This window comes from Botrytis deweyae, assembly GCF_014898535.1.
Source record: "Botrytis deweyae strain B1 chromosome Unknown BDEW_019, whole genome shotgun sequence".
Classification (NCBI taxonomy): domain Eukaryota; kingdom Fungi; phylum Ascomycota; class Leotiomycetes; order Helotiales; family Sclerotiniaceae; genus Botrytis; species Botrytis deweyae.
Genome location: NW_024066226.1, coordinates 170,398 through 185,332, shown reverse-complemented (window position 1 = coordinate 185,332; position 14,935 = coordinate 170,398). Strand labels below are relative to the sequence as shown.

General features: G+C 42.6%; 3 protein-coding genes across 3 annotated transcripts; 2 read left to right on the top strand and 1 right to left on the bottom strand.

The window, feature by feature from the left end:
• Nucleotides 1-230: 230 nt before the first annotated feature.
• EAE98_007783 (uncharacterized protein) lies at nt 231-3,119 on the bottom strand (the record flags this gene model as incomplete). Its single annotated transcript, XM_038955406.1, has 2 exons — nt 231-2,541; nt 2,680-3,119. The coding sequence occupies 2 exons, from the start codon at nt 3,117-3,119 to the stop codon at nt 231-233; spliced, it is 2,751 nt and encodes a 916-aa protein (XP_038808135.1).
• Nucleotides 3,120-3,900: 781 nt separating this feature from the next.
• EAE98_007782 (uncharacterized protein) lies at nt 3,901-5,937 on the top strand. The gene is made up of 2 exons (XM_038955405.1): nt 3,901-5,325; nt 5,379-5,937. The coding sequence occupies exons 1-2, from the start codon at nt 4,105-4,107 to the stop codon at nt 5,436-5,438; spliced, it is 1,281 nt and encodes a 426-aa protein (XP_038808134.1). The 5' UTR covers nt 3,901-4,104; the 3' UTR covers nt 5,439-5,937.
• Nucleotides 5,938-10,333: 4,396 nt separating this feature from the next.
• Nucleotides 10,334-14,621, top strand: EAE98_007781 (uncharacterized protein). Its single transcript, XM_038955404.1, has 8 exons — nt 10,334-10,358; nt 10,467-10,553; nt 10,608-10,651; nt 10,750-12,336; nt 12,456-12,530; nt 12,694-13,071; nt 13,119-13,383; nt 13,432-14,621. The coding sequence occupies exons 4-8, from the start codon at nt 11,805-11,807 to the stop codon at nt 14,165-14,167; spliced, it is 1,986 nt and encodes a 661-aa protein (XP_038808133.1). The 5' UTR covers nt 10,334-10,358; nt 10,467-10,553; nt 10,608-10,651; nt 10,750-11,804; the 3' UTR covers nt 14,168-14,621.
• Nucleotides 14,622-14,935: the final 314 nt, after the last annotated feature.

Genomic DNA, 14,935 nt, shown 5'->3' with positions numbered 1-14,935 from the left:
AAGAAAGGATAATTAACAATTGGTAACAAAAGATGGACTCTTGTAAGAACTATCTTGCATTCCTTTAGTCGATGACAAAGGTTACTCCCCGAAATTACTCCTTCTGGTGTGGTGCACAAGGTACGTACTTTTAAACAACATACACATAATAGTATCCCATGCAACACCTCGTACCTTTGTCGGTACATAGCCAAGCCAATAATTGAAACCCATCAATCCAAGAGACACATTTAATCAACAACCTCCCCAACTCTCCCTACAAAGCCTTCCAACCCAGCAACTCCCTTCTCTCCCCTCTCGCTTCCGGAATACAGTCCATGACCACCCCCGGGCATGACCAGAACCTGACTACCCAACTCTATCCATTCCCTAGATGTCAACAATTCAAAACTGACATCTGTAATGCCATCAGTGCCAAAAACAAATGGCTCATCTTTTGATTTCCCGTTGGAATCAGTTACATCACAACCGTCCAGTAATCCCAATCCAAAAACATCATCTGCGTCTTCTGCTTCCATATCTCTGGCAGGGAGATTTGGGGTTAATTTGAGAACCCGAGCTGAAGCGCGAACACTGGCTATGTATATTACTACTACTGTGCCCGGAGTGACGGAATTAATGTCGCCATCATCAAAGGATGCAGTGAAACCACTAGCAGCTTGAAGAGAATGATGAGTTTGAATCATATGTTTACTGGGTATCGCCATCACCATCCCTTTGCGGATTCGAGGAGCAGTTTGAGAAGAACGTTCCATAGGACTTTCTGAGTCTTCTTGAGTCGGTAAGTCTAGAACAATGCCAATGGTTCCGACTTGACCAGCTTCAATTGTGTGTACTGGAAGGCGAAGATTGCGAATGCTGACTATATGTGCATTGTGCCATTCGCCTTTAGTAACCGAAGCGGATGGCGTGTTTCTTAAAGCTATCCTAGAAAGTTCGGTTGCCGAGGGATGCGTGAGTGAGGTATCTAGACTGGTGGGCGAAGAACGGGGACCAGTCTGAGGGGAGTCATCATCGTCAGAATCTGCTGGGAAAGGGCCTACGACAATACTATCTCCGATTGATAGTCTACCAAACCTAAGATGACCGGCAACTACAGTTCCCGCATCAATACCATTACTATTACAGACTAAAGCATCATAGGAAGCTGGTACACCAAACACATCTTCAATGTGGAATAGAGATGAAGGTTGCTCTGGATTGAGTGCCATGCCAATATAATCGTGAGGGGTGGGTGGTGTAGGTATCGGCAAAGCTTGGAAAAGAGCATGAAGCTGACGAATACCGGTTCCCTTGACCGCACTTGTAAGGATAATAGGAACAATGGACCTGAGATCTGACATTGCCATCGTATTGATGACTTTTCTAACAGTATTAGTATCTTCAGGCAGTATGCTAGTTAGATCGGCATCAATGATATTTTTGGAATTATCTGGCGGAAGAATCGAAGGAGTTCTCCCTGTTGCTTTGATAGCAGATAGAAGTTTCGACAGTGTCTCGCTTAGACGAGGTCTTGAAGCCAGATCAAGCTTGGTGATTACAATAGCCAAAGGTTTATCCAGTTTCAAACAAAGCTCAAGATGTGCTTTTGCAAGATCAGTTCCTGCTCCAACAGTGCCAAGAAGCTCTGTCGCTGAAGTACTTCCGGTACTGCTCGAACCAGTGTCATCTGCTGCGACACATAGAACAGTCCAATGGGGAGCCCAACCAACCAAGCCTCGAACTGTTGTCCTGCGATACCTTGGATGACCAGCAGAGTCAGAAACAAATAGAAGCCGGCCATCTTCTGCTGTAGCATGAATATCTGTCCAGGACGTTACATTGCCAGAAGCGTAATTTATGACCTGTGAGTCTTTATAGCCGATCAACTCCTGCGCCACAGAACTTGTAATCCCTGTAGCAATTTCGTGACGATGCTTCAATAGACTAAGTCTGCTTTTACCTCTACCATTATCAAGCGTTGTAGTTGACAAAGTACCTAGAAGACTTGATTTTCCAGATGTAGTGGGACCAGTAAGGGTGATACGCAGCTGTTCAGTTGTATCCTCATGTTGAAGAGCGGGGGCCTCGGTAACCTCACTAATGGTAGGCTGTGGAGTATGTTGACGAATGACAGGAGCTTCGTCGTAGCTTATTGACTGTGCTCGTTTCGAACTGAGATCTGGAGTTATGAGGGCTTCAGCGACCCACAATTTCTCTCGGTGCCGGAAATTTGTTGATATCGCTTGGTCTTCAGGGACCAGCCACGGCTTTTGTTTCTTGATTCGCTGCGAAATTTGAGACTTTGGGGGTTCATCTGTCTCTTGCCATTCACATTCCCCAACAACTACCTTTCGAACGATCTCAACATTACATCCGAGACTAGCTGCCATAGCCCGTAGGTTTGTCAAACTCTCGTCTAATTCATCACTCGTCAGACCGACAAATGTACCATCATCGGAAACACCTATTTCATACAGTGCTCCACGGCTTTCCTCAAGCCCAGCTAACAGTTTCCCGGGTCTTGAAGGGGGATCTAAGCTCGTTGCGCTGCCAGGCAATCTGTTGTACATCAAAATCAGCGCAAGTTTATGTATAACCAGGTACACTTCATTGCATGTCTCAAATTTGATTATGTTAATCTGAGATTGGACCATATCGGCCTAACACACAATCACCGCTATGGGGTAATGCACTCACTTCGGTAATACAAGATCACTTGTAGATGATGCATGATACGGAGACGACTGCTGTAGGCGCCACAGCAATTGAGTTGTGAGCTGCTCTAAACGTTTCTGTTTACTCTGATTGGATGGTGCCAATATGGGGCTCGCTTTCTCCTGATTAAGGGGTTGCTGTTTGTGCTGTTGAGAACCAGATATTATTGAGCCAGTGCTTGAAGTACTATACGTCCTCCTCGGTCGTAACAAAAGATGTAGTTTGTATTCTGTGGGACCTTCCTGTGGTTCTGCCTCCAATTTTGTGACTCCATAGTCCGAAATGTGAGTTGAGCCAGGGGAGCTGTTGAGAGATTTCGGATATGGCTGAGGTGAAGGTGGTTTAGGAGAATTTGTAGGAGTCAACAACCATGGTGATTCTACCCTTGGGGGTTCGGGCTCATATGTAAAAATCGATGCCATTTTCCGATATCAGTTCTAGTCGTTGCCACTGCTCAATTGTCCAGCACTCCGTTCAATATCCAAATGTCAATGTTGAAGGAATTATTGCCACCACTCCGAGTTGTCCAATTCTCACTCAATAGTCTGCAACTTCTCCAAAGACTGCCGTCGCCGTATTGATATTTTCCCGATCACCAAGGAAGACTGTATAATTGTGTGGTGTTTGTGTATTCGAAAAGGGTGTAATAATCGTAAAACCATTTTGATGTTTGTGTGAATAGATAACTGGTATGCTGGATAGCTCCAGGAACTAGGGATCAACTGAAAGTTGGTTGGAAGAAGGGCTCGAACTGAAAGAACAGTTATGCAGACGGGTTAGAAGTCATCTTGATATAACCTCTCTTTGTATGGTAAGGTAAATTGTTTGTGTCAACATTGGATAGTGTAGGGTAGAGGAAGGGAATCCGAATAAAATAAATGTGCCTAGGTATGGGCCATTATCAGATAACAGTCATAATCTATCAGTCACACACCGTTTGGGTCATTGGTTTGGTTTTTGGCCTGGGGGAAATGCATTTAGGTTCACATCCAATTATTGGCTCTCGCATCATTCCAATCATCTTCACTTGTTATAGATCTTGATTATACGATAGCTTGGGTTAGCAAACTGCACTTACTGGGTTTATCACCTTAATTATGTGGCTAATGGGGCTCGGAGGTTCCACATAGGCTAAGCCCCACCAATCTTCAGGTATTGTGTTCACGGATTAACACCCTGAAACTCATTTGCATCTTCGACCCATATTCTCAAGACAACCCTTTGTTACAACTTCACAAACATTTAAGAATAAACTCAGATCCAGTTTAATTAAATATTCCAACTCCTTTCTTTTTGCTCGTCAAATACAATAGACGTCGTCTTCCAATTCTCATCGTTCTCTATCTATTCCTGTTACATCTATCTACATTTCCATCAAATAATTGTCATCTCATTTGAATCCTCACGATGGGTCTATTTTCACGAAAAGACAAGAACGCCTCTCCTGCTCCGGCAGCGAACCCTTATGCCACTCCACAACCTCAAGCCGACCCTTACGCACAAGATAATAACAAGTTTGCGAATATGCCCGCTCAACCCACTCAATCTCCATATCAATCAGCCAGACAACAATACACTGCTCCAGGGGCTGCAGGTGCCCCTAATGGTGGTTTGCCAGGTGGCCCTCGAGGTGGAATGGGTGGCCCTAGTCCTCGAGCTCCGGCTCCAAATGGTGGTGGATACGGATCTGAGAAATACGGAAATGGTGGTGGATATGGCGCAAACAGATACGATGGCCCTGCCGCCAACTCGGGATCAAAATATGGTCCATCTGGTTATGGTGGTTTAGGACGAACCAACAGTAACGATACAACTACGACAGAAGACAATAAGAACGAATTGTTTGGTGGCGCAAAGGATAGATATGCACAAAAGGCAGCTACTGGTTCTGAGCGACCACCTCCGCCATATGGTGCTCAGTCAGATGCTGGCCCATCAACTGGAGGTGGATATGGAGCATATGGAGAAGAAAGACAACTTACTGCGGAAGAAGAGGAAGAGGAAGATGTTCAAGCGACAAAGGCTCAAATTAGGGCCATGAAGCAAGAGGATGTTTCATCTACTCGAAACGCATTGAGAATCGCGGCCCAAGCTGAAGAAACTGGCCGTGCTACCTTGGCTCGTCTAGGTGCACAAGGAGAACGTATCCACAATACCGAGAAGAACTTGGATCTTGCTGCCAATCATAACCGAATTGCTGAGGAGAAAGCCAAAGAATTGAAGACTCTTAATAAGAGTATGTTCGCTGTCCATGTTTCCAACCCTTTCACGGCAAAGTCGAGAAAGGCTCAACGAGATGATGATATTATCAACAAGCATAGATCAGAACGTGATCAGCGTGAGGAGACTAGAAATGCAGCCTTCGCATCTTCTCAGAGAATGGAGGCAAACTTCAGAGATCTTCAACCAGGAGATGTAGGATACCGAGCAACAGCAACCAAGGCCAGTCTTGCTGAGAGGTCCAAATATCAATTCGAGGCTGACTCTGAGGATGACGAAATGGAGAATGAAATCGACTCCAACTTGGATGCTCTTGGTCATGCTGCCGGAAGATTGAACTTACTAGCGAAGGCTACTGGTCGTGAAGTTGATGACCAGAACAAACACATTGAAAGAATTATCGGCAAGGTATGTTATTGTAAATTACTATTTTTCTGACATGATTGCTAACTATATCTCAGAGCGACCGTGTCGACGATCAAATCGCTATGAACAGAGCCAGATTGGACCGCATTCATTAAATTCCCTTCTCGTCGACATAGACTTGTTAATAGCGCAATTGTTCAAATTCACCATAGCCTTTCCTTACCTTGGTGCATACGTCACATTGCTAGTAGTTTCCGTCATACGATCCTACCCGCAATGATAACTCTATAAATCTCTCTCGGAAAAAAAAACATTTGAATACCCCAAATTTATCTCGCATCATGGACGAACACTCCGCCAAACGTTCAACCATGCATACTTAGCTTGTGATATTTCCGGGTGGAAGCATATCATATCATATCATCTCATATCATATTACAAATACAGGAGTTTCGGTTGCAAACATGGGTCTCGCTAGATCTTTGAGGGGTGGGATACCTAGTTTGTTTGTTTGTTTTTTGTATTGGTGATACGTATAGACGTCGAATTTTCAAATTGAAAACTTTTTATGCTATGTATATGTATATGTATATGTATATGTATATGTATATGTATATGTATATGTATATGTATATGTATATGTATATGTATATGCTTCCTTGATGTATTTTTGTACTGTTTTGTATTTTTTTGTGAGAGAATAGAGTGAAATTTTATAATCTAAATGGATTATTATTTTAATACTGATACTGGTACTGGTACTGATTTATTAAGAAAACATGTTTAGGGATTTGAATTAGAGGAGGATGGGAAAAATATAGAGGTAGAGATTCGGGAAGAGAGATTCGAGAAGAGAGAAGAGAGTGAAACTCGCTTGTTGGTTTGGGTTCGAATGGTTTTTGAATAGATTGATTAATGAATTAATTAATAGATAGGTATACTTTTGATAGCTAATAGGCTTGGGATTTTATTGTAAGTATACTGGTTTATTTGATTGATTTTTTTTCTGTTTTCTGTTTTCTGTTTTCTGTTTTCTGTTTTCTGTTTTCTGTTTTCTGTTTTCTGTTTTCTGTTTTCTGTTTTCTGTTTTCTGTTTTCTGTTTTCTGTTTCTGTTTTCTGTTTTCTGTTTTCTGTTTTCTGTTTTCTGTTTTCTGTTTTCTGTTTTTGTTTTGATTGATAAAGAGAGAGGAGAGAGAGAGGAGAGAGAGAGGAGAGAGAGAGGAGAGAGAGAGGGAGAGAGAGAGGAGAGAGAGAGGAGAGAGAGGAGAGAGAGAGGAGAGAGAGAGGAGAGAGAGAGAAGAGAAAGAGGAGAGAGAGAGGAAAAAAAGAGAAAAGAGAAAGGAGAGAGAGAGGAGAGAAAGAGAGAGGTATAGATGTATCCTAGAAGTAAGTAATACAAGTAATAAATAGAAATGTAAATAAAGAAATAGAGAGTTATCTTTCTTTCTATACTATATATCTCTATCTATCTATATTATATATCTATTTATCTAAATAAATAATATTTCTTTATATTTATATTTTTCAATACGAGTATTGTTTTATGTTATATTAGTATTATAGACTTATTATTATAATTTCTTTATATTGAGTAGTTAATATATATCTATATCTATATCTATCGAGTAGAGAGTAAAGAATAAAAAGTAAAAAGTAAAAAAATAGAAATAGAAAGTAAAGAATAAAGAATAGAGGAAACTTAATAAGCTTTATAAATACTAAAAAGAGATAAATAAGTAAGTAAGTATATATTCTCATTATTATCTATATACATCTTCATTCAATATAGAGACGAATAAAGTACGAGACTTGGAATATACAGATAGATAGATAAAGAGAGATTTAAATATTTATTTATTCTATATCTCACTCTCACTCTCACTCTATATCCACGTCTACTCCAGTATATATCGCTTCTCTTAATATCTACCTAGTATCTGCGAATAAAAGGAGAGAGGGAGAGGGAGGAGAATAGCAATGATTAAACAGATACATTTCGAACCACGAAAGAAAGACAGACGAAAAGAAGGAGCTCTCGAAAATGGAAATGTTCTCAGAAGGAGTGAGTGACAGACGAGCAAAAAAAGAACAAAATAAGAACATACAACAGTGGGGATTCGCTGGTGGTCACCCACCCAACTACTAATCCACCGATCTGAAGCTTGTGTATGGCAGAGCGGACGGGATGCCCAATTCTCTTCAGTCTATGGTCGTATGTGGTAGAGATGAGGTTGTGAGAGACTATATACTCTTTTTCTACATAGATCAATGATTGGACATTCGCTGGTAGTGTGGTTGTCTTGCTACCAACTACTCCGTTTCCCAAGGCGAAGCTTGACCTGGTAGTGTGAACGGACTGTCTTTATATTCTTGAACGTATTTTGGATGTGAGAGGAAGTAGCTGATTTGAAGATATAAATTGTAGATTTTGACGAAGTTTTGTATGTTGGTTTCTGTGTAACAACCCCAACACTTGAGCAGATGATCATATCTGATTGGCATCGAAGAGATAAGGAACATAGCTACCTAAGTATCGACATCATCGCTGTCGTCATAAAACGCAAACGATACCTAATAGAAGAAAGAAAGATTTGAGATAGGAAATGTGGATGAGAGATATTGACTCGAAGTTCTAGCCACTTGGTTATATCAAACATCCCAATTCATCAGGCCAGGACGAGTACATCGTCTACGTGCCTTGCAATGGACATAGAGTATCTCAAGGGACCTTGTCTGTTTGACAAATCCCATACGGCTAGCATTTCGCTAAATACTTATCGTATAATTGGTTGTATGGAATAAGGAAAATTACTAGTTCTGTTGGTTGTCGCCAGGAAAGATAGTGTGTTCTAAATATTCGCCCAAGGGAGGGGCACCCATATGAGTCGGTAGTGATCACGAGGGTCTTTGAAATCCTTCCGCAAAATATAAATTGGTAATCGTCCGGTGGAGTCGGCGAAGATGATGTAGGTAATATTCGTATTGTAAGAATCCTTATTGTTGAATCATGGTTTGTTTCTGACCAGAATCATGTGAGCCAAGAAGGAGGGGTCATGGCGAAGTTGTTGCTTGAAATGTGGATGGCCAGATATCGCTCTACACTCCATGGTGTGAGTACCTACTCGAGCTACTGTAGATTTGCAAATATCGGGGACCTTGAGTATTATTGAACCTTAAAATGGATCATGTATGATGAGTGCAAGCGAAATAATGCAATGCAATGTGCCCGATGGATTTGTTGCAGTTGCTGTTTGCTTGTACGCCATTGTCGGTAGGAGCTGAATGGTAAGAAAAGCTCGCCTTACTTACTGTACTCGTACATAATAACCTTGGACTGTTATACGAACTTGATTGGCAGACATATGGGGAAGTCTTATAGGTGCTATATGCATTGTGCGGCGGTGGAATTCACGAAATGGGATGTTGCATTTTGCATTTTGCATCTCGCATTTAGGTGCTGATACTGGTGGCGATATTACCTAGTATACAAAACCGATACTGATTCTTGAGGGGAATTGACATGAACCTGAGTTCTTGTGTATGCTAATATTGAGTACATCGGTTGGTCCCTTCTTGAGGATGCATATTTTCGCAACGACCCGATTGTGAGTTCTGATAGTCCACCTGGGCAGGTTTCTTAGGATATTGTTAATAATTGTGGATGTGTATATCGTAGAGACCTCGGAGACCTAGTCATGTATGCAATATCCATGTTCCCCACCAAGACAAAGGATTGCAACAGCGAGCTTGGACTGCTGTTCGTACAGTTGTTAAGTATACTCTGTACCTACTTATCGAACGAACAAGTGTAAAAATGGCGCATTGCGCGCTGCTGTCGCCCAGACACCTTGAGCGGAGTATGAAAAAGGAAAAGAAAAGGTGGATGAAATAAACCTTGGAAGTTATGTGAGACCTTTCCCATTATTAACTCGGACCTGAGAGGAACGAGAGTTTACCACGGTTTTGTTTTGGGTATTATTTGGCGAAGGCGGTTGAAAGTAAAAAGCAGGTAGGCTCGGTAGGGTAGGTAGGTATGGCTATAAACTCGATGTCACTTTACATATCTGAAAAGTTGCACCATCGCCCGATTACTTTGCGTAGCCAAACCAACTTCAGTCCTAGAAGAATGAGCGGTGGATTGGATAAAGTATCATAATGAGAATAAAATGCCAGGGTCGATTTTGATGATCTCACGAAATTTGATATCGTGACCTTCCTCCATAGACATAAATGGCACGGCTATAGTGCCCTTTCCACCACTTCACCGCTGTTCTCTCTCATGTTTTCCGTTTTGAGAGAATGTTGCATGCGTTTGTCGGGAAGATTGAAAGGAACAGAAACCTTCCTGTTCCTCGATAGTGAGAATGCATATGACCACTTTTTCTCCGGATAGATGAGAGGTGATTGTGAAAAGAGGCTCTGCTTGGACAGAGAAATAAGTATTGTGGTGCTTCAATGTCGACACCTACTAGTCTTTCGGGTACAATCATAGGTACCCAGCAGATATCTAGACAACGGCGAGAATATGAGAAGAGGTCAAAAAGTTAATCCATGATCTTTGTAATTCGAAAACTTGGCTTTACAAGACCATTTGATTTGCAGTGCTAGTGATTTGATTTACGTTGGGCAATTATTCGGACCACCGAGCACCTGCAAGTGAGTGAGCGAGTGACCTTGTTGTCCTGTCATTTGGATAGACCGAGTTTTTGGAAAGATCTAGCTTTTATTAGTGAGCAATGAATGGTAAGATCTTGACTGAAAACGAATGCCTTTGCTTCACTCGCACCAAACTCGCAGGATCTTTTCAAATTGTTCATTATTAGTATCTGTTCTGTATACCTACATAGTGGTGGGGTGGGGTCTGTTATCTTTAAGGGTCGGATAGATGCCGGACGGAGAAAATAGATATGTAAAGTCCCAGGTATTGTTATTGTTGATAAGTAGATAGGATAGCTATATAGGTAGGTATATAGTAGATAGATAATATGTAATATGTAGATAATATATAGTGATAAGTACATAATACAAATAGATGCTGAGTAGCCTTCAAGATCGAGAGAGATTTATATATCTTGTGAGAAAAGTGCTCCTTATACGATAAGTTGACTCTGATGTTGACTAGAGTAGGTACTTATCGTTATCGATAAAGCTACCTAGGTGTTCAAGTATCTAACTAGAACAGAGTGCTAGTGTAGATCAATCAGCAAGACCTTGTGGAGATATCCAGACTTATCTACTCTCACTCCATCTATGTCTAGGTAATTTCATGGTAGTATCCATCACACAATTGGCGATCTTGAATAATACTCAAGTAACATAACAGACATGGCCGTGAAAGACTACAAGGATATGTGTGTAGATTCAGATGTAAGACATTCTTCTTTGTGCTTGAGAATCCATGAGTCGTGAAGTGTTTGTGAGGGATCTGTGAAGTATCCAGGATCTAGCTTCTAACTTATGCATAGCAGGTCTCTAATATCTACCCGGCCTACGGAGGACTGAGGATTCAATGAACTGTTTCAATCACTCGAGGCATCTAATAAATCTATCCATCTCCCTTGACCCATACCATCCTGCTACATAGTACGTACTCTACTCACTCGTATACATCGTTCAATTCATAAAGGTTTCATTCAACGATCAGTGGCAAGCTCATGTACCCAGGTATTCATTCTTCCTCCTTTCATATTTCCATTCCAGATCCATCTGCAAATGTTCGTTTCATTGACGTTCATTCAAGTCCGACACAATAACTACCGGTACTGTATAACAGCATCTTTATCCCGCTTTGGAAGGTGGAATCATTACTTGTTCATTTCTGAGAAGCCCTACTCTCATTGTTTCCCTTAATTACCCTTTCAACTGCCTCTGCCTTGCATTAAGAACCTTGAAAAGAAAGTCTTCTTGATGACAATGATTAATTAGCCAAGGCAAGACATATATCGTACATAATCTAAGGCCACCCCTCCCAGCTACATATTGGTACTAACTCCAATTCTCGGCTTCCAAAAGTCAATACATACCTGCTAGATAATAATTACAACTAACACCCGAGTTAGTTGCGACCAGACTCAGTCAGCTCCGCATCACTCCCCAATCCCAAAAGCCCCGCCTGATTCCTACTTGCACTGCAGTTTCTCTTTCATTTGATATTGTTGTTCATCTTTCCACCATATTTTACAATTAATATTAACTGAGTGAATCCATCTCGGAACCTTTCGACCTTCCACCGAGCACCAGCCTCTTAAACCCTACATTGTGCAAGTCTTTTCTCAACTGTCAACAACAGCACTCTTTGCAGCCCTACTTTTAACGTGTTGTTTGTGCTGCTTCGAAACTACCACATAACACGATAATGTCAAGTCAAATGAACATCTAAGGAATATTTACGACGCCCGAAAAAAGAATATTTGGAGTCATATACCATACCTAATCAACTGTCTTCTACAAAGCGTCGTGATAGATTTGGAGGTTGTCCTTCGAATTCCTATCCCAGGTCAGTGCGGGGTCGATAAGATAAATGGATAATACTATGGAGGATGACGATGTCGATATGCCGTATGCGCCGCCTCTGCAAAATGCAAATGCCTCTCGCTGTCCAAATAACGAAGCTTCGCGGAATGGTATGCAACCGCCCAGTACCCGGTATCCACCGCTCATGAATCCTTGGGCAGGCTACCAAGCAGGCTACAATATGACCTCTACCATGTATGGCACTTCATATTATCCCTCAAGTCCGTATGGTAGTGCAAGTTCAAATTATGCCAGTCCAAGTTATGCCGCCCATTGGTCTCAAAATGCGCGTGCTCAGGGAATTCCATATCACGACATTCCAGACTTTCAACATCACAATCCAGAGCCATTCATGGGCAGATCCTTCCCTACATTACCGCCTATGTCAGGCCCTCCCGAGCACAGCTCTTGGACGGGACCCTGGCCTCATAATTCTCGAGCTATGCCAATGCTCGCCAATGAAAATTCTATAGCGGACAACAATAATACCCCTCAGAGATTGGGGAACGATGGCGTTCCAGGCCCTTCACAGGAACAAGGTAATCCCCAACTTCAACTACCCCATTTCTCTATTGAGAGATCTTTTTTTCTGTCAACGTGGAATCAAAGCTTCTTGGACAGTTGTAAGATCACCGAGAAGCTGACAGCCGTAAAATAGTTCAACAACGAAGACGGGAGCGAGAACGAGAGTTACGATTTCGACATGCCCCCCAAGGTACTAATTCGGAAGCCTGTGAGTACATGCACTTTTATGTTGGAGCAGCCTGTGAATCCTATTCAATCTCCTTTCGGTTAACTCCTGGCATGCTCTCTTTATATTTACGTTTCTCTGCTTTAATGATTATACAGACCCAATATAAAAGAGAAGACAACCGTCCACTAACAAAGTTTTTTAGTTGGGCCCGCGTCTTCACACGTTCCTAATTCTATTGGTAGTTCCGAATGGGATCGATCAAGTGCTAGATCGGCACATCGTTTGGCTGATGCTCAACGTAGAGCAGCGTTGGGCCGTGCTAGTCGACCCGGTAGAGATTCGGATACAGACGATGAAGAGTGGGGAGAAAGCGACGAAGAAGAAGATGTCATGGGAGTACTCGCAACCCCTCGAGTGCAGATGTTGGACCACGCCGCCTTTGCTTCAGCTTTACGCAGTCGTAACGTGAGCTTGAGTCGTGCTCTTGACCTGGGAGTTGATGGCAAAGGAACACCGTCCAAAAAGTTTTTGTCTTCACTCCAGAAAATGAATGTTGATGCTCTGACGCAAGAAGAACGCAGTAAGTCTTGAACAGCGGTTTATTGCAGCTCTTCTGACCATGCCCAGATTGTTCGATATGCTACGAAGAAATCGGCGTGGCGAATCCTGAAGGCGTGATTGAACAGCCGTTACGTATGCCCAAGTGTAAACATATTTTTGGAGATGTCTGTCTCAAGACATGGTTCAAGGAAAACGACAGCTGTCCGTACTGCAGAGACAAAGTTCCCACACACTCCACAAGAAAGGTGATTGAGCAGCTGGTACGGCAGCAAATGCGAAATCGCCATAATATAACTGCTCGTTCCGCTGAAGCCGGCCTTGTCAATTCAGGGTATGTCCCCAACCATCACTCTCTGACAAATAGCTGACGTGTAGGAAGCGCACTTGATCCACAGGAATATCACACACCAGTCTGGTCAGCGACTGACACTGTGGAAAGCCGACGTCGCGCTGCCCGAGGAAGAATGGCCGCATTTGGGACAGCACCAGCACCTCCGGGAAGGCGCCCCAGTTTGATGAGTTCTAACAGGCTCTACACTCCCACTTCACAACTGCAAAATGAAGTCAATCCCTTTCAAACACATTCACGGCATAACTCGAGCTCGGAAGGAGTCTCACCCGGAACAATGGACGCATCGATCACGAATAATGGACACCGGCAGCCCGCACCGCTCGCAACTAACTCGGGACACTCGGCAAATTCGACGGGTTACATGTTTCCAACAAACTTGTCCCCGGGATCTTCTGCAATGTCAAATACTTTTATGCCTCCACCCGCACCCTCTTATTCCCAACACAGACCGAGCGGATTCGGATCTATGGGAAGTCCGGCATTTGATTCAACTGAAAGCGTGAACCCCGGCCAAAATCACAATTACCAATCTCCAGGTTACCCACAAGAAGGTTCTGTTGCCTTTCAAAACCAGCAGATGGCTCGTGGTTTCGGATTTCAAACCCAACAACAAGCTCAGCAGTATCAGCAGAATCACCAGGCTGAGCAACAACTTCAGCAGCACCAGCAAACTCGGCAACGGGAACATGAGCAGCAGAGACAGAGAGGAGGTAGAGATGCTGAGCTTTATCCCCCTCCGCATGGGGACATGGGAGACTTTTGAAGAACACATCGACCAGAATCAAAAACCTATGGATAAATCTCAAAATTGCAAGTATAACAACTCACCCTCTTGAACTCTTTCCGTCGGCTTTGCTTTTCCATCTTTCAAAACATTCATACACACATGAGAGTCATTTGGGCTATTTGAACCTGGCAGGCAAGGCGTACTGGCGTGGATAGGAGTTTCAGGTTCGTATACCAATTTTGAACGGGGAAACTACTTGTGTGTTAGCGGCTCTAAGAATCCTCTTTCCAGTCTCCTGAAAGATTGGTTGAGATGGTAGCGATGGTGATGATGGCGGTGGGTGTTGGCACTGATCATCATCTTCCTGGTCAGCCCAGCGTTAAATAAACATAAATAATTAGCGAATAGAAAACATTTGGATAAAACATCTCTGGTTGTGCTCTGCAAATCAACCAAGAAAATGTGTGAATGGCCGCTTTGACTTTCAAAATTTTCAATAGGCACATCAGAACTAAGAGATATGGGAAATTATCAAGAATTCTTTGATTTGTTCACTTATTTTGACATTGATTAGGTCGAGTGATTAAGTAACTATTATTTTAGAGCATTTCTTGATGGATCTAGTTGAATATAATTTCACTCCCTACCTAGGTATTCAGATTTATCTCTATCTTTTGGGATGATGTCGTCCCATCATGCGATGCAAGGCTGATGATTTTGCAGTGCCGACAAGGCTGATTAGCTTCGTCGATCATAACTTTTGAAGAAAAGCGGTAGGATTTGGCAGAAAAAAGTTCCCGTTGC